This window comes from Equus caballus, chromosome 16 (genome assembly GCF_041296265.1).
Source record: "Equus caballus isolate H_3958 breed thoroughbred chromosome 16, TB-T2T, whole genome shotgun sequence".
In the NCBI taxonomy this organism is placed as follows: domain Eukaryota; kingdom Metazoa; phylum Chordata; class Mammalia; order Perissodactyla; family Equidae; genus Equus; species Equus caballus.
In genome coordinates this window covers 51708133-51734129 of record NC_091699.1, presented here as the reverse complement: position 1 = coordinate 51734129, position 25997 = coordinate 51708133, and the positions used below count along the sequence as shown (strand labels likewise).

At 49.0% G+C, this 25997-nt stretch overlaps 1 protein-coding gene across 1 annotated transcript in view; it reads right to left on the bottom strand.

Annotated features, from left to right (window-relative positions):
* Positions 1–22991, bottom strand: part of LTF (lactotransferrin) — a 28673-nt gene extending 5682 nt beyond the window's left edge. Inside the window, 13 exon segments of the mRNA NM_001163974.1 lie at positions 4078–4219; positions 5997–6152; positions 7123–7170; positions 7998–8088; positions 9257–9411; positions 10339–10513; positions 10984–11162; positions 14388–14443; positions 15408–15555; positions 15916–16098; positions 16432–16540; positions 19017–19180; positions 22949–22991. Coding sequence (NP_001157446.1) covers positions 4078–4219; positions 5997–6152; positions 7123–7170; positions 7998–8088; positions 9257–9411; positions 10339–10513; positions 10984–11162; positions 14388–14443; positions 15408–15555; positions 15916–16098; positions 16432–16540; positions 19017–19180; positions 22949–22991 — 1649 coding nt within the window.
* Between the last annotated feature and the right edge of the window lie 3006 nt (positions 22992–25997).

The window sequence follows — 25997 nt, the reverse complement described above, 5'->3', positions numbered from 1 at the left end:
CTCAGCCTCCCAAGAAGCAGACAGAGGATTCCTTGTCTGGAGAATCTGATCAACTCAAGGAAAACATCTACAGATTCTGAGATTTGGATGCCCCACAGTGAAGTGACACAAACCAAGTGCCCTACAGTGAGACCTACACTCGCCAAGACGTGGCAACTGATGCAGAACTAACAGTCAGCTCTGGCGCTTCACTCTTAAATATGGGAGACAGCCAGAGGCCATTGGTATTTGAAGAAAGACAAGAAAAGATGGAAATCAAAGCAATTATACTCAGAGGATACAGTGACAACATAGGAGGGAGAGTAAAACTTGTGAAAAATACTACAATTGATGTCATTAAAGAGATGAAAGAAAGGCAGCACTCATAAAAGAAGAACAGGAGGTCTACAAAAGCAGCAGTCAGAACACAAAAAGAATTCTCAGGAAGTAAAAACTAATAATCAAAAAAATTCTTAAAAATGATATAATGATTAGAAGCTTAAACTGAGCAAATATCCCAGAAACTAGAAGATACAGAGCAGATAATAAAAAAGAAAGAAAAAGAAAATGAGATGATAATCTAGGAGAGTCTATAATTTAAGAATTAAAGTTTAAAGAAATATTGGAGATCCAGCCCTGACGGCCTAGAGGTTAAAGTTCGGCGCACTCTGCTTTGGCAGCCTGGGTTCTGTTCCTAGGTGTGGAACCACACCACTCGTCTGTCAGTAGCCATGCTGTGGCGGCAGCTCACAGAGAACTGGAAGGACCTACAACTAGAATATACAACTATGTACTGAGGCTTTGGGGAGGGAAACAAAAGAGAGGTAAATTAGAGAAAACAGGAGGGAACTTATCAAGTAAATAATGAAGTAAAATTTCCCAGAACTGAACAACTTGAGTTTCCAGATGAAAAGGGTCCACCAAGTGCCCAATCTAATGAATTGAAAGAAGACTTACATAAATAGCATTATGAAGTTTCAGAACATTGGAGATAAAAAAAAATAGTTTTTAAAACTAGTATTTATTTTTTTATTTTTAAACCCAAAAAGTTTTCAAGAAACTGGTTTTAAAAGCATTTTACCTTTGATGAAACCCAAAACTCATTTTTCCTAAAGAATAGTTTTCATTCGTTGTTAAATCTCTGTACACTTAGAGAGAAATATAAATCCTATGTGTCTGATTTATTTATTCTTCACAAAATATTCTTTGTGTGACTTGTTTGTCTAAGACATTTCATAAACTTTAAAAGCTTATTCTCTCAGAATCAGGAAGCCAAAAGTAAATTGCTGAAAACTCAAACAAAAATTTTTTTCAAAAAGAAAGAAAGCCATACGCAAAGAATCAGGAATCAAAAATGGCATCAGATTTCTTAACAGAAACTCTAGGTTCAGAAGACAATGGATTAATGCTTTTAAAATTTTGTGTTTGCTATATTTTCTGACTTTCTATGTTACATTCTGGATTAATTTTTTCACATATCTTCCACTGCATTACTTCTCTTTTTAGCTATGTCTAATCTGTTAGACTGGTCAATTGGACAGCTAATTGCAATTTCTTGCCCCCCCCCCCACCCCGCCTTCTAGAAGTTCTATTTCTTCCTTTTTAAAAATATTGACTTGTTTTTTCCTGCTGGATTTTGCTTCTGGTGACTTTTTTCGCTGTGTGTCTGGTTAATATTATACTTAATTATAATTATTATTATATTTAAATATAATTTTCACCATGTACTTCTCATTGTTATTGAAAGAGTATTTTTGAGCAGTCTTTGAGGCCTAACCTGAAGGTTCCGGACAGGTTCCTAAGGGGACCACTAGTCTGAGACCACTTAGATAGAAATGTGAGTTGAGAATGTCCAGACCATCCTATGGCACACAAGTTTGAGCTGCAAATCCATGCAAGAGCTGGCTCATGGTTTCAATTTCTCAAGGATGGTGTGTATTTTCCTCTCTGTATTCCTCAGCATCCAGGCAACCTGAAGGCCCTGGGAGAAGGCATGGAAGTCACTTCTCATTCACTTTTACCTTAAAGGCGCATGTAACATCTAGGTTCAAATTTGTCAGAATAGGTAAATGCCCTCAGGACAAAGTGCCTCCACTTAGCTCTCTGAATTCCTATTTTCCCTTAGATTTTAGCCTAACAATCCCTTATTACTTTGTCAGTTATTCAATGTTCTTAAGAACGTGTGTATGTGTGTACTTAATCTGGCATTTTTGCTTACTTTTAGTGTGAGAGTTGGTCAAAATAGCCTAATGCTACCATTTCCCAGATACAAAAATTCTGTCAAAATTCCTTAGGAAAATGCTCTCCAATCTACACTTAGTAACCCAGCCAAACAATACGTCATTTGAAGGGTAGAATAAAGATAAATTTTCAGACATGTAAATGCTGAAAAAACAGCAACTCAAGAAGATGTGTTCTGTTCCAACAAAACCAAGAGAGCTAAAGATCTAAGACCCAAGGCATAGGCAATTTAACATGAAGTAAGTCAAAGGGAAATCCCAGAACGATGGTCAACGGGACTCCTCGGACCACAGATGTGCAGAAGGCCTAGAGGGCACCGGTCCAGAGGAGGGCAAGAGGATGGCAGTCTTCAGAAGCCACGCTCCCAAGTAAATGACGAAACTGAGACGGCACCTGCTCTACTTGTGTCTGCATCGTCAGGAGATTTAGACTACTGATAGAGGGTTTTGAGATGAATTAGTCATTTTTTTAGAAAGCACAGAAAACTAAACAAATAGTAAGACGCCTATTAACTCCAGAGTAAACAAACACTTTGTACAGTAAGGGAGATACGATCTTACATCACATATTTAATATGAGAATAATATTTACACACTCATAATAATGTAAGCCCTGAATATGACATCATCTTCTTGGGTAGTAAAAGGAGGTGAAGTTTGTGGCTGAGGGGTAGAAGAGGCGTAGGGGCAGTATGAGGCTACGTCTGCTTCCATAACAGAAAGTCAGCAGAAGATAGCCGACAGCTAAATATTTAAAACCAGCAATATAAGGATGTTAGTTAGAAATAGAAAGGTAAATAGGACTTCTGGTTCCAGCTTTCAATTTGAAGAAAAGACAAAGCATTTTCTTCTAGTATAAATAGAAATACTAAAGTGTAGGTGTTTCTAGTGAAATAATGCCTTGCCGTAGGTTTGAAAAAAACCCAAAACATGATTCTTTGGGGTTTTTATCAGACATGTCTACTCTATATTTTTGAGTGGAATCACATCACAAATATTCCATTTGAAAATCCTTAGTCTATTAGAGATATGTTTGTATAGTCACAGAATACTTTTTTTATGAGTCACTTAGAGTACCGTAAAAGCTACCTTTATATCATCCCATCACTGGAGAGGCAGCTACTAAATTTATACTAAAAAGTTCAAAGACCAGCTTGGCCACCATCCTTCTTGGATACATGACGCCATCTGGTGGTGAAATATATTCGTGGAGAAAAGCGACTGGGGAGGACTCAGTGCCCTTCAAGCACTGATAGCACCGCTGAGAAGCAACCTCCAGACGAATGGGATTGTAAAACACAGGTTGGACAGTTACTGTGGATCACCAAGTGGTTATAAGCGGTGAATTCTGAAAATTTATTTTTCGGTTACTTTCCACTTCACTAGAGAAGAATAACACTGCAATACTACCTTCTCTGCCATTTCTAAGGCCAAAATCAAAGAGAAAAGTGAAAAGTAAGACATACTGATGACCTAGATGAGAGGAGAGTGGTGGCTATGGGAAAGAGAATTCTTCCCTATAAAACTGAACTGCAGAAAGGACTTAACATAACACATACTCTACCCATTTGACTTTTAAGCTGAGGACCTTGAGGCCCAACAAGGTTGACTTTGGCTCCAGGCCATAGGAAGGAGCCCAGCAGAGCTGAGGTCAGAGAGCCCTGGTGCCGGCCTCCACTCTCCAGAGTGGTGGATGTGGTGAGAGGAGCCCTCACTGGTGCTGCCCATTAGCCAACCCCCAGGCTGACCCTGGCTCTGCTGTGACAGGCCACTTCTGGCCCCCTGGAAATGCAGTGCCAAGATGCTGGAGGACAAGGGACACAGCCCTATCCTCGTGAAGTCCGGCCGCAGCACTCACCTGAAAGCCCCAGTGTAGCCATAGTATCTCTCCTCGCTGTTGGGCATGCACTTGTTCTCATTCTCGTTGTTGCCAACACATAGTGCACAGAGACTGGATTGTGGGTCAGCTCCAGGGGCACAGCTTTGACTAAAGAATTTATCTGGAGAGAAGAAACATGGGAAGTCAGCTCTTCCTACCTGAGTCAACGTAAACAACCTCTACTTAACAGGTGACACAGCTTGATTTCAGTTCATTGTATTGCCCAGGACAGATAGAACACAGTCACTATCACAAGTAGTGGCTTGTTACCACCAAGCCAGGACCCACCAGAAACCAGAAAAGCTTCAGACTGTATGCACTGACAAGAAGCCTGACTGGGGATTGGGAAGAGAGTCTGTGACTTCTACTCAGAGGGTCCCGTCATCACAGCCTCAAGCTGGGGACTCAAGTGATGAACTTGATGGCCATCTGCAGCAGACCCTACTGGTTACCTACTCCAGGATCTGATTTCCCCTTTTCCTCAGTAATGGCAACCCTTTTTACCTGGTCATCTGGTCCCTTAGAATAAAGACTAGCCTTATCAGATGCCCTATGGCTAGCACAGCCATGTGGCTACATCCTGGTCAGTGAAATATGAGCAGGAGTGCTGGGTGCCAGTGTCTTGGAAACATCCTTAAAGGACAGCTGGCACATGCCTTTTGCCCCTTCTCCTTCCCTTCCTTCATCCTGCATATGGAATGGATAAGCGGGGACTGGACCTCCAGTTGTGACATGGGCCATGTGAGAACCTTGAGCATGGAAGCCACCTGTGTCAGAGTAGCCAGAAGTCTGAAGCCTGGGTCCCTGACACTATGTTGTCATCATACTAGCTCCAGACAATCCACCTCTGGGCTTCCCCTACATGAAAGAGAAATAAACTTCTGTCTTGTTTAAGCCTCTAATACTACTTGGGGTTTCCTGTCCTTGCAGCTGAACCTAACCTGAACGAACTCATCGTATGATTTAACTCACATGAAGGAGTTAATATGGATTAATATAGGTTAAGAAAAGAGGAAACAAAGGTGACAAGCAAGCCCTGCCCCCATGAGCAAGTAGCACCCATGGCCAGCCTCGTGCAGCCCCTGAACTGGAAGAGCCACACCACGTGCCAGTCTCAGGAAAAGGCTGGGGAGCACCTCATTGAAGTCCTGGCAGCTTCCCCACAGCTCAGAGGCAGCCAAGGGTGCTGGAGAGAGCGACAACAGTGTGCACTGCTGGTGAGGAACAGAGCCACTTGCAAGCCTGCCCGAGCCAGGATCACAAATCCATTTAAAGGGTAGCAGGACCCCACCTGAAGAGATGCCTGCACAAGAGGTGAGCCACCACAAGAACATGCCACACGCCATGTCACCGGGCCCATAGCAGGCAGGGCACGGCTTATGAACACAGCGTGAGCATGGGGTACAGCAGGTAGAGAGGCCCCAGAAGCAGGCTGGGTCAGAATCCCTGAGGTCTTATTTGGTTTCCTTTGCAGTGTGGAGTAAGAAGTCAGTTCTGTCTAGGAACAGAAGTCACCTATCATGAGGTAGGCAGGGGCCTTTGCCCAAATTAGCAAGCCAGCACCCGTGAGGAATTTAGATCTGGAGATCTAAGAGGCAAAAAATAACATTTGGACATCTCAGAATCTGCATCCATTCTTAGGGTGCAGAGAGACAGACTGATATTCCAGTGTTTGACCTTGGGGTAGGGTGGATGGGGCATGGGGAGTGCTGTGGGGAGAACCGCTCAGTGCATCCATCCATGACTGAAGGAGGCAGCCACAGGGACAGCCTACTTACACCAAAAGGGGCTGCGGGCCACAGTCAGCCTACAAATCCCCGCACCCCCCCCAAACTTTCTACAGCTCCATGTGTCTACCCCTCAGGATGACCCACCCACGACTACCTCGGAATCCTTACCAAACTTGCAGGAGCCTGTCTGGTTGAAGAGCAGGCCCATGGGGATGTTCCAGCCTGCGGTCCTGCCCACGCCGGTATGGCAGGACTTCTTGCCACTCAGAGAATTCCAAGTGAGGTCAGCATCTGATTTCCTGACAACCGCCACTGCCAGATACCCTTGGACGACAGAAGAGCAAGTCTTAACCTCCAGAGGGCCTAGCACATGGGCTCTATAGTGCAACTGTCTTTGGCAACCCAGGCCAAAACAGGCCAAGAAGCATCACCAGCAATGATTCCCCCAGACAACTGGCCATTGTCAGGTAGACCAAAAAGGCTTAAGCTGCTGCTCTATGTTAAGGTGAGATTGATCTGAAATAGGGGGAAAAGTTGATCCTTTAGGTGATTGCTGGGGACTGTCGTCGACCAGCCACACACTGTCCCTGAGTTACAAACCAGGAATTCACCTTTAGATAAAGGCCACTAAAGCATCAAATGCTGAACAAGTGCGACCCCAAGAGTGCATAAATCACCGACTGCAATATGCATCGGGCCAGAGCAATGACAACCACCAGACCAAGTGCCCCGTGGATGCAGGGGGTGTGTCTCCCTGTGCTGAGTGTGAACCAGCCCCGCACTGTGAGAGGGTCAATGTGGTGGCAATCCTCCTCCTGATTGAGTGCACCTGACACACCCCTGCTGGGGGCAGGTGGGGAGCTCTCGTGAAGCTGAGTAAGCACCAGCTCTGGCAGGCAGGTGGGTGTGGCGCACAGAGCATGGTATTTAGCAACAGAGCCCCTGGTGCAAGGCCAGGATCTACCACAGTATCATCGATGGCTGTGAGTGAGATCCGGCGCACTTCAGGAGACTACTTGGGCCAGTGTCCCCTCATCCATCTGAGATGGGGATGTAACACCCCTCCTTCCATGTGGCCAGGACACAATGAGAAACTCTGAAAGTTCTCTGTCATGTGTGAACATCGACATAAATGTTAATTATGATTACTTATCTACAAATTATTTGCATCTTCAAAAGAACTTATGGCTTCTATGGCTGCTTCTCTTTCCATGAGGTTTTAAAGTTGCTGCCACCTCCTCCTCCAGCAGCAAGAACTTACCCTTCAGCCTGAAAACCACCAATTCCCACTCACCTTCTGGTGGTCTGTGCACACAATCTGGGGCATTGCTGTTCTGGGATTCTAAAAGAATAAAGGCAAGCACAAGATCATTAAACACTCAATTTTATTGAGAAGTCACAAACTTCTCAATCTCAACAATACAGAATCAGATCCGAAGAGACTGTCTGAGCAGTTCCGTGTAGCAGAGATGCATATACGTGCTCACCAAAAGACACGGACACAGATGTTCATAGCAGCGCTATTCACAACAGCCACCAACTAGAAATTGCCTAAATGCCCATGCACGGCAGAACGGATAATAATTGCAGCGGAGTCACATAATAGAACACTAATGAGACTGAAGATTCTACAGCTACACACTTATATGGATGAATAACACCAATGTAATGCTGAGCAAGAGACATTAAAAAAGCACATGCTGTGCCACTCCTTTGACGTAAAGTTCAAGAACAGGCAGAATTGATCTATACCGTTTGAAGTCAGGAGTCATTAGCCTTACTGGAGTATGAGAGCTGGGGACAGGAGGCACAAGGAGACTTGAGAAACTTGCTGTATCTTGATCTGGGCACTAGTGCCCAGGGCCGTACCAGTTTGAGAAATGTCATTGAGTTGTACGTTTCTGTGCAGTTTTCCTCATGTATATTTTACTTTACTAAAATCTTTTTAAAAATTAAGAAGAGGAAACCAATCTGTGCTTTGTCAGTTCTCAATACCATAGGCTCTGTAGGTAATACAGCCCCTTTCATTTATTCTTTCCCAATTCTTCTGTTTGAATGTATCCTTCCATCTTAATATGTCCCCTGGACCCACGAGTAGGGTCGCTTGTCCCTACCCCCACCCCCATAGCCCAGAAGAAATAAACCTGAGAGGACCCTGCCCCCACTTACTTTGGTTCTCTGCCAGGACAGGCACCAAACCACACTTGCCCGCAACGTAGATAAATCCTCCATCCAAGTTCAGCGCATCCGCTTCTCCTTTCTGCAGAAGCAAAGCAGGTTGCCAGCCTCACAGTGACACTGTTTCCTGTCCCACCTGTCTTTACATCTCTCCGAGAGAATGGCTTTATGTCAGAAGTCCCAATGAAGCAGCAAAAACAAGCAGGGGTTGTTTGAACTGAGCACCCAAAGGAAACCCCACGTGCACTACTAATTCTCTACTTAGCCCCACATGCCTTTCATGCGGTCACTTCATTGGAAAGACCAGGAGCAGGTTTCACCAACTCTCTGTCCTCTGAACGAAACCCTTTCTATACTCGGAGCCCTCTTGGGACACACCCTCCTGGACCAGCCTCATTCACCGGAGAAACAGATGGGAACAGCTAGCTTCATCAAGTCTCAGCTCACTGGCGTTACATTCAAAGTGCAGCGCAGAATTTGTCCAACAAATGAGCACAAATCATTAAACGGGCTCACCATCAGAATGCATGAGCCCACACTCCATCACTGGAAGATGGATCCATCAAGATGGCAAAACTCCCTCTTTGGCCCATTAATAATTTTTTTACCACTATACTAATTAGAGATGTGGATGAAGATTTCTATTCAAGGATGGGCATCACAGGGCTACTGATAAAAAAATCTAAGGGGACAAGGAGGAATAGGGTCATGGCTAAACTGAGCCACATACACACAAAAGATACTCTGAAATCATTTTTTAAAAAGTGTTTTCAAAGAATATGTATTCACTTGGCAAAATGGCCTTGATACACTGTAAAGAGAAAAGAACTAAACCCCACAAAACTCGTGTGATCTAGTATTGTTGCGAGCCTACGCACAGATGTACCGAGAAATCCTGGAGAGGGTAATTATCAAAACTTGAACCCTGGTGTCTCTCTGTGTGAGGTCACAAGTGGTTGTTACCTATTTATTGTTCTTACATCATACTTTTCTCTATTTTCCAAGTTACCTACCAGCATCGTGAGTTGCTCTTACAATCAGAGGAGTGAAAAGCCCACAAGACACAGTTTTTAACAGACAGCTGCGCCTGTTTGCACACCGCGCGCTGCCCGCGCAGACCCCCCGCGGCAGACCCTGCCTCAGCCCCGGGCAGCGCCTCCGAGCCCGAGCCGGGACCTGCGGGCCGCTAAGGAGCGCGCGGCCCCACCTGCAAGTGCCGCATGCTCCCACTGCGTGGAGTAATCACCTACCAGGACCAGGGCGATGCACTCCTCGGTGGTGGACGCCGAGGCGCAGGCCACTTTCCGGTTGCTCACGTCGCTCCACTGCTTGCACTTGCGCTCCTCCTCGGGGCCCACGGCGCACCATACAACCCGCTCGCGCCGCGCCGCCACCTCCGCCGCCGCTGCGCAGAGGGACACAGCCAGTCGGCAGGGGCCCTGAGCCTTGCGGGGGACGCCCAGACGCCGCGGACCTCCCTGGAGCCCGGGATCCACTCGGAGCGCCCTTCCTGCCTGGACCCTCCACGGGAGCTACTCCCTCCATGGAAGAGTTGGCCACCTGCTCCTCTCCCCCTCCACTCTCAGCTCCACAACCCTTTCTTCAGGCAGGCGCAGCGCCCTTGTTTCTCATTTCCGTTCCTTTGGAGACTTCCCTTGGCTTCTAATCCACCCTTCAGTCCTTACTGTAATGATTTGCCTGATAGCTCCGTCCCATGGGATGAAAGCTCCAGGACACAGTGGCAGCCCCAAGAGATGGCCTAGGGGAAATTGAGCCCATCTCTGACCTCCCCTAAGGCCAGCAGTCACCACCATTAACTACAGCGCAGCCTCCTGGTTCACCTAGACTCTACCCCAAGCCCCCCAGGATTGGAAGACCCAAGGCTGAGCTGGCCCACTGCAGTGTCCCCAGCCAAGTGCAGGGCCCAGGCACAGGAGGACGTTCTACCAGGCCTCTGGGTTCATCTCAGGAGGGGCCCTGGCTCTCTTGCTTCATGTTCATATTTCTCACTTCATAGGAGGTAAACTGATTTTTCTGGCAGAGCTGGAGAGCTTGATGCACAAAGGACACATGGCAGCATTAATCCCGTGGCCGACACATTCGTTTGGAGACACTCCCTCATGTTAAATGCCCTGACTTGGTCGACAGAAGGTACTCACACCTGCATTAAACCTACCACAGTGAAGACTTCCAGTGGCTGGGAGATGCAGAAGTGACCACTACCGAGCAGGGCTGTGCTGCCCACGAGGGGCTGGGAAGTGCTTCCTGGAAGGCCTCACCCATGCCTCACTGGCCGCACCCCACCCTCGGGGCCTGCCTGGTCCTCACTCACTTTCCCGCAGGTTCTGGGTGGCAGTGAGGTAGTTGGCACCGAGGTACAGCCCAGAATCTATCTGTGAGGGGATCCTCACAAACCCAAGGGCAGAGTCTTTGAACAGCAGGTCCTTGTTCTCAGGAGTGGACTTAAAGAGCTGGAACGCCGATGACTTGTTTCTTCCAAACTCCTCCTAATTAAGGAAAAATAGAATTATGATGTCAGTGATAAATAGGGAGGAAACAAAAAAATGATGTTGACGAAGAGTATCTGGAATCGGGATGATTCTGAGAGCAGGAACCTTAGCGGACTTCCTCCTGCAGAGGGACCCGTGCCGTCCCTGTGACACAAGGTCAGCTATGGCTTCTTCTTTAGAAGGTTGCTGGGGTCCAAGCACCTAAGAGTCCTGAGAATATTGCGTCATCCTCCCCCTGCTTCTACTCCAGCCCATACTGTCAGTTGAGTTGACAATTTGCTAGAGGGGCTCCGTTGTTTCTGCTGTCCAGGGTACAGCCTAAGCAAGCAGTCCACTGACGTCATAAACGTCTGTGCAGTGAGGCTACAGAAGGACTTCTAGAGTGGCAGGAAGTTAGGGAAGGAAGAAATCTCCCCCCTACCTAATCCAAGTGGGTCAAGAGGACTGGGGGGGGGGGGGGGAGGTACCTGTGCCCGGTGGAGGAGCCTCCAGATCAGGTCTTCCCTGCCATCCACACTTCGGGCCACAACAGCATGAGAAGGAACCCGGGCCAGGTGGCACTCCTTGAATGCATCCACTGGCTTCCGAGTATTGTCTGGGCAGAGCAGCTCATACTTATCCCTGTCAGCCTCATCTGGCAGGTTCTCTAGGGGAAAGGGAAGAGGTGGAAGGAATCCCAGATGAGCCGACTCCGGGAGTAACCATGAGCTACAGTCCCCCTTCCCCCATAGAAATTGAGCTGGAGGAGACATCTTACACAGTTGACAGAACTTGGGGTCAGAAAGGCAGTGGATTGCTCCAGAGCACTCAGAAAGATAAAGACAGTGTCCAGAAAGCCTTGGGGGCTGGCCCAGTGTTCCTCTAACTGGGATCATATAGGCTACCCTGGTATTGTTGCAACTGTTGCCTGGCAAGCCCGAGGCGGCTGAACCAACCTCATCTGTTTCCATGGCAACCCTGCCTAGAAAAGAGCCACATAGTGGAGAGAAGCCCAGGGGCCAGCCTGGGGGTGCTGCCTTACCCACATCTCTAGAAAGAATAAAAATGACAGTTGAGTCATTTCCCAACTCTGGGTATATCACAAGAAGGGAAAAGACTGTTTTTACGAGTGAGTTCAGCCCAATTTGGAACTATCTATATCATATGTAAGTTACTTTAGAATATATTTAGTGACAGAAACCTGCCCAAGTCATTTTATGAGATTAGTACAACCTTGATGTCAAAAACAGAGAAAGAATTACGAGCTTATTTTACTTATGAACATAAATACAAAAATCTCAAATAATGTATTAGCTAACTCAATCTAACGGAGTATTTAAAAAACTGACAGATCAGGATTAAGGTTTATCAGTTCATTCCCTCAACAAAAGAATGGTTGAATGTCAAAAAAGCTAAAGTAATCCATAGCATTAATGGATTAAAGGAGGGAAATCATGAGATTGTCTTAATTTTAATAAGAAAAAGAAAAGTCGAAAAAGCATTTATATGTTCAACATCTGTTTGTGATTTTTTTTTTTAGTTTCAGAAAACTGGTAATATAGAGAACTTGGTAAAGTTACTGAACTTGATAAATGCCATTTATCAAAATATCTACAGCAAAATCATACTATGAGAAGAAAACTATGAGAAGAAAAAGGGAATGTTTATTCCCTTCAAAATCGGGAATGAGGCAAAGATGCCAGCTATCACATTGCCAACAGATACCAGGCAGCCTGGAATACACAGTCTACAAAAGAAATAAGAGAAATAAACGCTGGAAGGAAAAAGACAAACTCTAATTATTTAAACATGATGTGATCATCTACATAGAAAAGCCAACAAAACCAAGAAAGAACTAATAGAACTAACAAGAGAGCTCAGAAGGGCAACACTACAGAAATCCTGTTATTCTCATCAGCAATTACCAAACAGAAACTAATACGGAATATAAGATATTGTAGAAGCAACTAAAACCATTAAATGCTAGTAATTAGCCTCACAAAAATATGCATGAGACCAACAAAGAGAAAATTTTTAAGTTCTGTTAAAGGATATAAAAAGAGCTGTGATCAAATGGGGGAGATATATTATGACAATTTAACATTATAACTATGTGTTTTTCATGGATCAATTTAAATTCAAAACAATTCTAGTTAAAATTAAAGTATGATGCCTTTGGAAATTCAACAAAACAATTCTAAAATTTTAGTTAAAAAAATTTGAAAATGAAGAGCAAAATGTAGGGTGAGAAGGCTCTCTCTGTCTCTCTCTCTCCCCCTCTCCCCGCCCCCGCCCCCCCCCCCCCAGGATATTAAGACCCACTACAAGCTAGGGTAATAAAAGCAGGAAAAAACAAATGCACGAGTGAAACAAAGTAGCCCAGAAACTGATCCATGGATATATACAAACTTGCTGTAGAAGTGGCTCCACATATTGGTAGGAAAAATGTTGAATTTTATATAGTTGCTATTGTGAGGGCGATAGTCTTCCTATAAAAGGAAAATGCTGAGGCCAAAGCCATACCTGATTTCCAAGGTGTGGAGAATACACAACAAACGTGTGCTGGCGAGGGTGGTCTTTAAATCTTATTGTGGGAAATCTTTATGATTTGGGAGTAAAGAGGGGATCTTTAAAAAAAAACCCCAAAAGCACAGACCAACGGGGCAAAATTGATGAATTGGACCCTATCAGTGTCAAGGACTTCTGGTCAACAAAGGGTGCTATTGACAGATTTTTTGACTGAGAAAAGATCTTCCTAAAATCTAGAACCAACAATAGCTTGATATCTGTATGAATGTGGTGGGCCTGTCTCCAGTGGTCCTAGGTGAATGTGGTGGGCCTGTCTCTGGTGGTCCTGGGTGAATGTGGTGGGCCTGTCTCCAATGGTCCTGGGTGAATGTGGCACGCCTGTCTCTGGTGGTCCTGGGTGAATATGGTGGGCCTGTCTCCAGTGGTCCTGGGTGAATGTGGAGGACCTGTCTCCAGTGGTCCTGGGTGAATGTGGTGAGCCTGTCTCTGGTGGTCCTGGGTGAATGGGGAGGACCTGTCTCCAGTGGTCCTGGGTGAATGTGGCAGGCCTGTCTCTGGTGGTCCTGGGTGAATATGGTGGGCCTGTCTCCAGTGGTCCTGGATGAATGTGGAGGACCTGTCTCAGTGGTCCTGGGTGAATGTGGTGGGCCTGTCTCCGGTGGTCCTGGGTGAATGGAGAGGACCTGTCTCCAGTGGTCCTGGGTGAATGTGGCGGGCCTGTCTCCGGTGGTCCTGGGTAGAGTGTGTTCACTTGTGCACACTGAGCAATTGTGCTTCAGTGAGTAGTCCCCCAGGGACATTCTCCTGAAGGACAGTAAGAGGATATGTATAAGGGCATGAGTCACGGAGCCCTGTTTGTGGTAGAGGGAAGGACAGAAGGAGCTAGTCCATCGCTAGGGTGATAGATAAGTAAAATCTGGTGGACGTGTTCCATGGAACATTCCTCAACTGTTAGAACCACTGAACTAGACATATACAACAACATGGATAAATCTCTAAAACAAAATGCTAAGTGGAAAACCTTGGCAGCAGCATGGTTTCTAATGATCAGTGAAACTTCTGTGGGCTGAGGGAAACAAACCAGCACTATACCTGTTGCCAGACCACACATATCTCAGAGGATGCATGTCAAGTACCTTGGCAGGGGTGTCTATGAGGGGAAGAGAAGGGCAGTGGGCCTGGAAGATTAAAGAAAACTGACCACTTAAACTATGAAATAACATCAAATAAGAGCTGTGTGCCCTGTGGGGAACCTTGATAATAGTGTGCCAAGAAGTGAGAAATCTAATTATCACAATACTCAGAATTACGATAAAATAAAATAATAGGAGGCAGTCCCCGTGGCTCTTCCCACTCCTCTTACCAAATACTGTACTATCCTTGACAAAAGCCACGTCTCCAGCCCCATTTTCCAGACACCTGTGAAATAAGAAAGCACCAGAAGCGTCAGCAGGGAGTGGCTCCCCATCTCGGTCCTCAGGCTTCCTGTGGAACAGGCCCTGGGGCTTGTCTCCTGTGGGCGGCTGATCCTGGAAGGGCAGGGCTCTGAGGTTTGGGGGCACCTCGCTTGGACAGGTGGCAGGGGCCACCTCCAGGTAGACCCTGAGGAAGGACTCAAGTGCTGACCAGAGACCCCCACCTTCCGTTTTGAGGGCTGAGAGGGCAAAACTTGTCTTTCTATGTAGCAGAGAGTTTTGAAGGCTCTACACCAGAGGGTGAAGGCTTGGCATTCTTGGCCATGTGGTTCTTTCTCCAGGACTGAGTGAAGGAATGTGCCCTGCGGGTGAGAAGCAGGGAGGCCTCCCTCTGCAAAAGTGCCTTAACCCAGGGGGCAGATGGGGGCAGAGCAGTAGCATCAGCCTCAGCATGGGGGCAGATGGGGTGCAGGGGTGAATCCGGCAGAGCGCACTGTCTCCCAGGTGGGGCAGAGGCCCAGGTGGGGCAGACCGACGTCAGCCCGGACACTCCAGCTGTCCTACCTGGCCAGGAGACTGGGACTGGTCGTCTCATGACAAGACTCCTTCAGTCCCTCTATGGTTAGGGAGGGGGCAGAAGTCAACCCAGGACAACACAGGGGCAATGCCAGATTCAAGGTTCTCTGGGGAGACGGAAGGGGCCACTGCCAAGGTGACTGCTCATCATCAGGCTGATGCAGAGGTGAGAGGGCACGTGTGGGGCTCGGGGTTGGAGGGGACCATGCACTGGGTAAAGTCAGCACCCTCTTTGGACTCGGTTTCTCTATGTGCACAGCAGTAGAAGGACTGAACCTCCTCTATGGTCCCTAGTAGCAGGCTGAGCTCTATTTGGAGCCAGAGAGAAGGCCTTCTGGCCTGAGGACATGTGGCCCTCAGGCCACTGGGGAGAAGAGGACAATCTCACTCACTTGAAGGCACCAGAGTAGCCAAAGTATGGTTCCTGGGAGGAGCAGGCACATTTATCTGCCTCTGTCCCCGCACACAGGCGACACAGGTTGGGGTACTGTTTTCCATCTGCGCAGGGAACACAGCTGGCAGAGAAGAAGTTGGCCACAGCTGTTGAACACAGAGAAATGGACCAGGGAGTGTGAGCCAGCCCCGGCCACAGTCGGTTACACCTCACAGTGTGCACTCCCTGTGGGCAGAGAGGGGCTTCCTCCACCCCTGCCAGACAGCTTCCTTGTGAGCCCGAGACTCAGAGAGGTGCACCTCGGCTGAGAGCAGACTCAGCTGCCACCTCCGGAGGGCTGCTGGTGCAGCCAAGCCTCCCAGTGCATGTTTCCAGCTGCTTCACCTCACCCCCACCTTGGATTCATCACACGTGTTCACCTGTGTGATCCCAAAGTGGTGGCTTGTGTGTGCAACTGGAGTGGAGACCCCTGCCTGAGATTACCCACAATCCCCCAGCCATCTTACCTTTCTGAAGGGGCTCAGGTGGCCCTGTCCAGTTCAAGTATGGACGAAGTGTCCCAATAGGGATGTTCCACCCAGCGGACCTGCCAAGGCCTGTGTGGCAGGACTTCACGCCCTGCAGTTGGTTCAGCTGAAAGCCGCTGCCCTTCTTCACTACGGCCACAGCATAATAGCGGGTTTGTGGCTCTGCAGAGGGTCAGAAAGAATTGAAAGCTCTTAGCCTGAACCAGAGGGAGATGAACAGCCCACCCCAAGCAAGCCGCTGGTGGGTGGCTGGACTGCATGCCACAGTTTCATGTGGGGCAGGGCAGCCCAGAGCCTGCTCTGTTTCCCCAGGGAGCACATCGTGTCCTCCCTTATTGGGTCAGCATCTGCGCAAAGAGCCCAGGGACTCCACTCCCTGTAAGTGGGATATCGTCTGAGACCCCACCTCCGCAACCCATCCACTCTGACTCCCCAGAGGCCAAGGCCAGGGCCAGGGCCAAGGCCCCAGCTTCCGGGTCCCCAGGGAGAACTCACTCCCTCTGGTCTGGTAGACCTCCGCTGCCACAGGTCGCAGTTTGTAGGGGTGCAAGCCTGCCTCATACACCAAACCGCCATCGAGGGTCACAGCATCTGCCTTGTTTGCCTGAAAGCAAAGAGGCCAGAACGACCGACGTCAGGAGAAAACCGCCCTAACCCAGGCACAGGGATTTCAGGACATCAGCAGGCTCCATGGCTGGAACAATCTTCAAAAGGGTCAGCTTTCCATCATGTCCATTCACATCCTGTGAGAGGCAGCACGAGCTGAGGCTCCCTCTTTTTGGGCAATGAGCACCAGCCCAACTGCTGTAACTCCTGAGGTTGGCATGTTGCCGCAGAAGTGCCCACCCGCCTATGCGGCTCCGTTGATCGTACTCTTCACAGTCGTTTATATTTCATGTTGTTTGTTCTAGACCCTTTCTCCCCTGTTTTTGCTTTGTATTTATTTCTTTTAAGTTCTTTTTTATTGAACAGAGAATATAACTATTATGATATCTTAAAATTATAGTAGTAACCATGTTCGTCCTCTTTGGCATGTCACTTCTCCTATGCTTACGTAATTCTCATATTTGCAATCTGGTAAAGATAATATTTTGCGGACTGCTGTACTTATCGAAAACTGCCTACATTTCCTTACTTCTGTAGAGCTTTTATTGATTTTATTGACTTCATAATATTTTCTTATCATGTGGTTCTTCCATAATGTATTAAGTAATTCCCCAAATGTTCAGCACTTGGGTTCTTTCTAACTTTTTGCTGTTAAAACTCTGCTCTCATGGATACCTTTGTCCTCGTAGCTTTTTTCTCCTGACGAACTGTTGCCGTGGGATAGGCGTCTGAGTGTGGAGTCACCCAGACAATGAGCATGTTTGGCTTCACAGGCCTGGCTGCTGTTGCTATTCTGCTTTCCAGAAGATTCATAATGCCAATTTGGAATGCCACCAACTGTGAGGATCAGTTACATTATAGAATCCCCAGCAGGACAGGCTTTCATTTCATTAAGTGTTACTACTTTAGAAAATGCAAGTTCTGACAAATTACTTAGGTTTGTATTTCTCTGATTATTAAGGGGAACCTTCCTAAGTATTTTAATTAATTATGAATGCCCTCTTACGAATACTCTACTCCTATTATTTTTCTTACTTGATCCTATATTTCCTACCAGTTTGAGTTAGTTCTTTATAGACTGTAAATAGTAATCACTTGCAGAGCCGGTGCATATTCACTCTGGCACTTTCTAAATTTTTTGTTTAAATGTTTATAATGGCTATGAATTAAATTTCTTATATTTTGAAATCTGTCGGTTTACTTCATGATTTGGTTCACGGCTTAAAAGCTAAGAGATTTGGGGGCTGGCCTTGTGGTGTAGTGGTTGGGTTCGTGCGCTCTGCTTTGGCAGCCCAGAGTTCATGAGTTGGGATCCCCAGTATGGACCTACACACCACTCATCAAGCTATGCTGTGGCAGGGTCCCACATACAAAAATAGAGGAAGATTGGCAGAGATGTTAGCTCAGAGACAATCCTCCTCAAGCAAAAAGAGGAAGTTTGGCAACAGATGTTAGCTCAGGGCCAATCTTCCTCACACACACACAAAAACAAGCTAAGAGATTTCTCTCCCCTCTACAGTTCTACTAATTAATCTGTCCTCCAGTTTTTCAATAATACACAGTTTATTTTTAACCACTTAATCTATCTCAACTTTATTTTGATGCATGGTATGTAGTACTGATTTAAAATGGGGCTCTTATTAGAAAGGCATGTTTTGTGACCTCATTCACAGATATTTTTGGGTTGACTATGTTAGAACAAGACCTAGAGAGCTGTATTTTTAAACCTGCAGGAAATGCTGGTGCTGCTTGTCCACAGGCCACAGCTGTAAAATAATAGCCTAAAACACTGCTCAGACTAATTTTTTTCCCTAAGTATTTTCCCATAACCCTAGATATTATGGGAAACTTTTGCACAAAGTACCCAGTCTGTGCTGGAGCAGAGGACACACAACCAGGGCACGCGGCGGGCACACAGAACAAATTTGTTGAGTGAATGAGTGAAAATTATTTTGGTAGATCTTACATCTCAAAAGGCAAAAGGAATCTGAAATCATCCACAAGTCACGATTCCCTTTCCTCTTTCCCTGCAAACGTCTTGGACAAATGTCTTTCCGATGCCTGGTGCCCGCCAGGCCCTGCCCCAGCCGTGCCATGTGGTGACCATGACCAACTGCGCTTGTGTCTCTCAGGGTTTAGGGGTGAAGATGTTCTGGAGGTTTCACCTTTCAGAGCAACCTTGACTTTTGCCAGTGGTACATATTCTTCCAATAGGACTGCTTCTCTGTCATTTTTGCACAGTTGTTATTAACAATTTATGCTGAGATCCCAATTTCCCTACACTGTCTCTCCACTTTAGAATGTTAGTTTCTGCTTTCAAAACAGCCTTGTGTCCTAGGAGAGTGGACTGCTCCCAACTTACAGGCGTCCAGGAAGAAAAGCAGAGGGAGAAGGGGAGAGCACATTTTCTATTTTACTCCACTCCTTTCCCTTCCATGCAGTTTGGTCCCACCCGAAATACGATGCTGACTTACCGCGATGGCCTGGATGCACTCAAAGCTGGAGGTTTTCCTTATGCAGGAGACAGAGGGGCCTCTCACTTTTTTCATATTCCTTTGGAATTTGGCGCATTTTGCTGCCTCTGCTGGTGATATGGTGCACCATCGAACGCTTTTCCTAGGGGCAGCCAGACACAGTCCTGGGAGAAAGAGGCCAAGGAGTAAGGGCTCCACCACTGTCCATGGAAGAGACTGCCTCACCCTGGGACGGAGTTTTCCAGACTCCTCCCTCTCTCAGCTCCTCCCCGTCCCTCTCCATCCTGCGGCCAAGTCAGGCGCTCTCCTCAAGTGGAGGTGTCTTGCTGGCCTAATGAGAACTCTGTGCTGACCAGAGGGCAGTGAGGCTCAATAAATTAGAGGAGACAGTCAGACCCTCCTAATTCTTTTCCTTCCTATGACTGACACAGTTCCTACCCCTAAAAAATGATGACAATCCTTGCATCAGTTTATGGAGTTCTTCTCCGTGCTTTGTCCCACTTGAACCCAGGAGGTAGGGAGGAAAGGGATTATTGCTCTTGGCTTTTTGGTGTGAAAACTGGCTCTTGAGGAGGCTGAGTGACGGCTGCTCAGCAGGGGCAAAGTCCAGCCTGGAATCCAGATCCCTCTAGACTGTTGTTTCTACAGCATCTCCCTAGAGGATGCCAAGGGAACTAAGGAAAATATGCCTGAGTCTTTGTCAGTAGCCGCAAACGGCAGTCAGCGGTGTCCCACATGGGGCAGGGAGCCTGAGCTACCACCACTCACCTCCGTACCAGAAGAGGAATCTTAGTTGGGGGGGGGGGGGGGGGTGGAAATGTCTAAAACTGATATACGATGGCTGCACCACTTGGTAAAGTTATTAAAAATCATTGAATTGTATGCTTGAAATAGGTAAATTTTATTATATGTAATCTATACCTATATGTAAAGCTGTTACAAATGAAAACCAAACACTTGGTTGCAAAAAGCCCACTTCCCCTTTGGATGTGCTTTGGGGAGAACACTCAGCCCTCTGCCACCTCCTATTCATGAGCCATCCCCTGCACAGGCAGACCTGCCAAGTGTGGGAGGGTGTGGGGAGACCTGTGGCTCTCAGGCTGGTCGGCAGGGCCTCAGGGGCACCTGGCTGTCACAGACCTCCTCCACCAGCCGTCATCCTAGGAAATCCCAGGGGATGTGATCCATCCTCGGAAGCCCTCATGGAATGAAGTGAGAATTAACTCTGTAAGATTCAGCCATTTGTGACCCAATAGCATTTGCTGGATCCCCTCTGTATACACAGGACTGCATGATATGCAGAGAAACACGTAAGCAGACTGGACCAGGTCTCACGTCTTGTCTGGAAAGGCAAAAGCCCAAAAAAGAGGAAGCTAAGTATGGTGAATGCTCTAGAAGAGAACAAATACCAAACCAGGAGTGAGGTCCCCACAACCTGAGCCAGTCATTAGGACGGGGGCCTTCCAGGAGGAAGCAACAAAGGGCCCACATGCACAGCCACCATGACAGGCACGTTCCATGCAGGGGCTTTACTCTCTCACCGCACAACTTCTCTCTCCATCCATTCCCCCAGCCTCTCTTTATTGTGAGTTTGGCCAACATCCCCATTTCCTAGGTGAGGAAATTGTGGCTGTAAGTTATGTGACTTGCCTAAGTCCCACAACTAGTAAGTACTGGATCTAGGATTCGAAGCTAGGCAGTCAGACACCAAGCCCCCAGCCCCCTGCTCTTACGGCTAGGCAGCCGGCCTATTGAGGTTGGCTGGGTTAGAGACAGGCTCTGTGGACATCAGGTTGGTAAAGGGTTTGGGGTTAGATCTTGGAAAGCCTCCAGTGCAGGTCCAAGGGGGTCTTATTCCAGAGGTGGTGGAGCTGTGACTCATGGCAGAGAGCAGAGGTCAGAGCTGCTCTGCCTAGGACAGGGGGCAGAGTGGACTGAAACCTGGGAACCAGGCAGAGATGCCCTGGGAAATGGAGAAAGGGGCTGGAATAGAAACTTGGTGTCAGAAATTAGCCTGGTAATGGATGGAACCTGGGGGTGAAGGGAGAGAGCAAAACGAAGACCACGCCTCAAAGCAGGGTTGGGGGGTACAAGCAGTGGCAGGAATAGGGGACCGGTGGCAGAGCTCCCTTCCTCCTCCCCTGGGTGGCGTGACGAGGAGAGTAAAGGACCACTGAGGGGTTTTCCAAGACCCAAACCCCAGGGCCTGGGTGCAGAAGACATCACTCTCTTCATCCCCTCCCACAGCCCTCACCATCCAGCTCCAAAGCTATGCCTCCCCCTCAAGACCAAGTGCTCCCTGAAGCAGTTCTGAGTGTGGCCCTTCCTATATCACCAACCCAGCAACTGAACTGTGTCAGCCACTCAGATGCTGCCCATCTGAGCCTGGATGGAATCTTCCTGAAAGGACACGTCCTCAGATTCCTTCTGTGCAGACACGCAGTGCCCTAGCCTCAAAGGCAAGGGCTGGCATGGAGTCGCTCTTCTCACTCCACCCAACCCTGCAGGCCAGGACACCCACGGGGAGCAGGGCAGGAATCCCCTCGGGCAGCCAACCTTCCTCAGGGTCGGACGAGATTTCAGGACACTTTGGGATGCTGGCCACCATCCTACTGGCTGCAGGATTTAAACTGCAGGCCTCTGTGGGGGCCAAGACACCCCAAGGTACAAGAGAAAATGGAACCCAGGGGTACAGCTCTGAGTCAGGGTCCTGGACCCCGGCACGTGACCCCCTCCAGGAAAGCAAGGCTTCCTACCTCTCAGGCCACTCCCAGGTGACCCCAACCCTGTGCTGTGGGCCCGGGAGGCCAGATGTCAGGGAGCAGAAGGTCCTGGCCAGGCCTGATCCTGCCTTAGGGAAGAGAGGAGTGGCCAACACCCCTGGGAAGGAATTTGGAGAAGGGGACCAGAAGGCAGGCACAGGTTTGGGGGCACAAGCTCACTGCTGCTCTCTGACCACCCCCTTCCATACAGGAAGCCCTGAGCCCCGAGTAGATGCCCCGAGACAGTGGAGGCTGCACTGGCAGAGGGGGAGGGGACACCGGGGCTTTCATTCTGACCACCCACTGCCCAGGTGCTGGTGCCCATCAGCCCCTTCTGCTGCTGCCCAGCCCCTCACCCTCCACTGCAGGAGGCCCTGCCCTCACACCTTTACACCACCACCGTCCATACTGGCCAGTGCCCTCTGAGCACCGCAGAAATTATTTCAGACACTCGGATACAAAATTAACAATTGTTCCGTCCCTTCTATTTAGTCCCTTCTAGTCTGGGCACACTTAAAACCAGAAGTCAATCATCTCTCTCTCTCACACCCTCTGACAGAGGGGTCCCTTCAGGAGGGTCTGTGCCAGCCCCACTGCCCCTCTGCGGGCGGAGCCTGGTGTACACCTTCGCCTACCACTGAGCATATGGGACCCGCCTCCTCCTCACAGCTCTGTGGGAAGATGTTGGGGCCGTTTTTTGAATGAAGAAACTAAGGTTCAGAAAGGCTCTGTCTTGTCCAAGTTACACAGTCCTTGCAGGAGCTGGGACCTGGACTCCGGTCTCCTGTGTGTCTCAGGCAGGTCACTCACCCTCTCTGAGACTCATTTTCCTCCCATGTAAATTAACGCATACAGTACTAAGGGTACCAAAGATCCCAATAGGACAAAAGGGGACAGGCCCTTTGAAAAGCTCTGCGGAGCTCCAGGCGCGCCAGGAGCCCTGACCTGGCACCTCCCCCCAGGCGGCAGGCGGCGGGCGGGACTCGGCCCCGGGGCCGCCCCACCCACGGCCGCCTCCTCGGCTGCAGGCGCTGGGGGCCAGCCCGACGTGGCGCTGCGACCCGGACGCCCACCTGGTGGGGCGCAGGGACTGGGACCCTCACCCACCGGCGGGGTGCAGAGAGCAGGACGCCCACAGGACCGGGCGCGTCCCCAGGTACCTGCACTCACCAAGGGCCCCGAGGGACAGCAGAACTGGGAAGAGGAGCTTCATGTCTGGGGTCCTGAGGCGACTCCAGCGAAGGAAGCCTCTGCCACCTGCGCCGGCTCTGCACCCTTTTATCTAGGGCTTGGTGACCTCACCGGGTTTGCCCTGCCCTGTGACCCAATAGGCACCTGCTTCTCAACCCAGTTCCCCTCCCCCTACTATTTCCTTGAGGCCAAAGAACCCTGGGGGGAGGGAACGGAGGGAGGAGGGGAGAAGGAATGGTGCCTAGGCAAGGCTTGGCAACTCGAGAGAGAAAACCCAGCCCCACACCCCACCTCCCAAGTCTGCCCTGGTGCTGCCTAGATGTTGGGATGTTCTTTCTCTCCCACTAGTCTGCAAGCCCCTGCTGAGTCACAAGCGCAGTCCCTGAATTTTGTCCTCCTTCTGGTCTCCGTGTGTCCTAGAGGGTTGGACAGAGTGGGGGTCCTAAGGTGAATGTTTGTGGATCATCTTGACTGTGAGACTGCCCTTTCCTTGAGCAGATGGTGTCTAAAGTGCCCAGGAGCCAGTCAGGGCAGGTGCATCCGCCTCCATCCTGAGGCAGCAGGCAGCCTGGAGCTCTAAAGAGGACCCAACTGCCTTGGTCTGAGGTCAGCAGCAGCCTGGGACGGCTGGCAGAGAGAACAGAGGCTGCCCAGAGTCTGACCCAGGCTGCCCGTGCGGTCCCTCTCAGACCTACCAAGAACACAGTACAGCTCCCAGAAAACAGAGCCCGAGGTTTCAGAGGGAACGACCACCACCCGGTGCCCAACGGCTGTCTCCCTGTCTGCTCAGTTGCCAATGAGACGGCTGTCCTACCGCTTGTTTTGTTTTTGTTTTGTGGCAGTATGAGGTGGGGGATGGGAGTCTCATTTTGATAAATGTCATATTTTGTCCTCAATATGTAAGCTGACCCTGTTTCAGGAAGCTGTTTTTAAATTCTACAGCTAAAATTCTGCTTCTAAGGAGCCATCTCGTGAGTCACTCCCAGGACTCACATGGGCTCACGTGCAAGAATTCCAGGGCAGCACTGCGTGTCATGAACCCAACGGAAGCAAACTAAACGTCCGTCTCTGGCACATCGAGTGTGGTGCCCTTCTTGCAGTGGGACACACTGGGGACCTAAGAAAGGACAGGTCGCCCTGTATGATCTGATTTGAGCTTGGCTCTGAGGGATACTGAGTGAGGCAGTAAGGTCCTAACAGAGGAAAATCACAGGTCACCTGAAGGCCTCCTCTTGACGGGTCAGTCTGGCCAACATATTATTCTGAAATTTGCTTGACCTGAAAAGCTGGTGTTGACTCTTCGCTTAGACTGCTTGGTACAAAAAGCATCACCTAGAGGAGATGAGCAGGAGGCAGCTCTGCCGGGGGTGGGCTGCAGCAGGCCCCCGGCCATGGAGGAGCAGACCCAGCCCAAATCTTTGAGGCCTGCCAGGAGGCTGTGGGGCCCCTCCGCCCTGGGCATGGATCCTGCCAAGGCACGAGAGTGGGGCCTGATCAGGAATCCTGCTTGCTGTGCACCAGAGTAGTGTCCTGGGTTCAGCACTAGAATTACCAGCTGGGTTTTGGGGTGACAGATCCACGGTCTCTCACTGTTTGGAAATACAGTATCGCAACAGTAAAAGTTGCTTTCATCAATAATTGCAATAAGCTATTTCAAAAATAATGAAGAAATACAAAATTGACTAATTCTCAGGAGCACTGAGCATCTTTGTACCTAAATTAGCTTTGCCTTTTCATGATTATAAACGAATTAGGAAATGTCCCACACCCATGTCTCTGTCTCTGAGTGCAGATTAGCAAAAGGATGAGTTGGAGGTCAGAGGCCTCTAGAGCCTCTCATGTCTATTACAGCATTGGCAAGAACACAGAGACCCTGGGCCCACAACCAAGAGGCTGAGCTTAAGAGGTGCCCTGGAAGCAGGACTAGAGTAGATAACAGGGCAGACTCGTTTTATGCTGTGTCTGCAGGCAATGGCTGAGCCCCAGGCCAGGGATGTGCTCAGCTGGACACGCGGAGCAGCCGTCCAAGACCATCTGCAGATGAAGCTGATGTAAGGGTGGGTCTGCCCAGAAGACAGGAAGTTGAGTTGAGTTTAACTGATCCCTTGTCAACATTCGCCCATTCATGCAGACCTGATGGGTGCCATGAGGGACACAGAGAACAGGGGTCCGTCCTTGTCCTCAGGAGCTCATGGTACAATGCGGGAAGGGGCAGAAAGATTTGGAAGAAGGATTAACAAAGTCACCTCCTCTATCCTGAGCCCCACACCAGGTGTCCATCTGCCTTGGACAGCACCTCCTGCAGGTCCAGTAGACACCTAAATTCAATGCCTCTGAAATGGAACTCATCCGCTCCCTCCAGGCCTGCACCTTCTCTCATATCTCCCACGACTTCCCAGCAAACCCACCCAATGAGGAGCCTCAGAGGCATCCGCAAATCCTCCTGCCGGCCAGCCCTGTATGCGTGATGGGCACCTGATGATCGATATTGGTTGAATGAATGATTGAGTGAGGAGAAGGCACAGGAGGAGGCAAAGGATTCTGCTTATAATATGTCAAGTCTCAGAGACACTCAGGGCCAGGGCTGGCTCTGCTGGGCCGGCCGAGAACCTGTGTGCCTGAGTTGCTAACTTACCCATTAATTCGACATCCATCTATGGGATGTCTCCGATGTGCCAGGAGCTGGGCCAGATCTTGAAGAGCGTGCAGGAAGCAGAATGTAGCTTTCCAAATGCTGCGATGGTGGCATGGCATGACTATGAGGAGCACAAACAAGGTGGCTGTGGGACACACCAGCGTGTAACGAACGGCAGGAGCAGGTGTTTCACAGGCAGGTGAGGGAGGCTACCCTCTTCCCCCACAACCTGCTCCCTCTCCCCTGCCGAGAGTCACACGGTGACCCTTTGCCAGCTCACCGACGGGCCCAAGCTAAGCCCTCCCCACAGATGGGCAGTAAACCTCACACCCTGTCCTCCATGGAGTCCTCCAGCTTCAACCCCAAAAGGAGTGTTGGGAAGGAAGTGTGGGA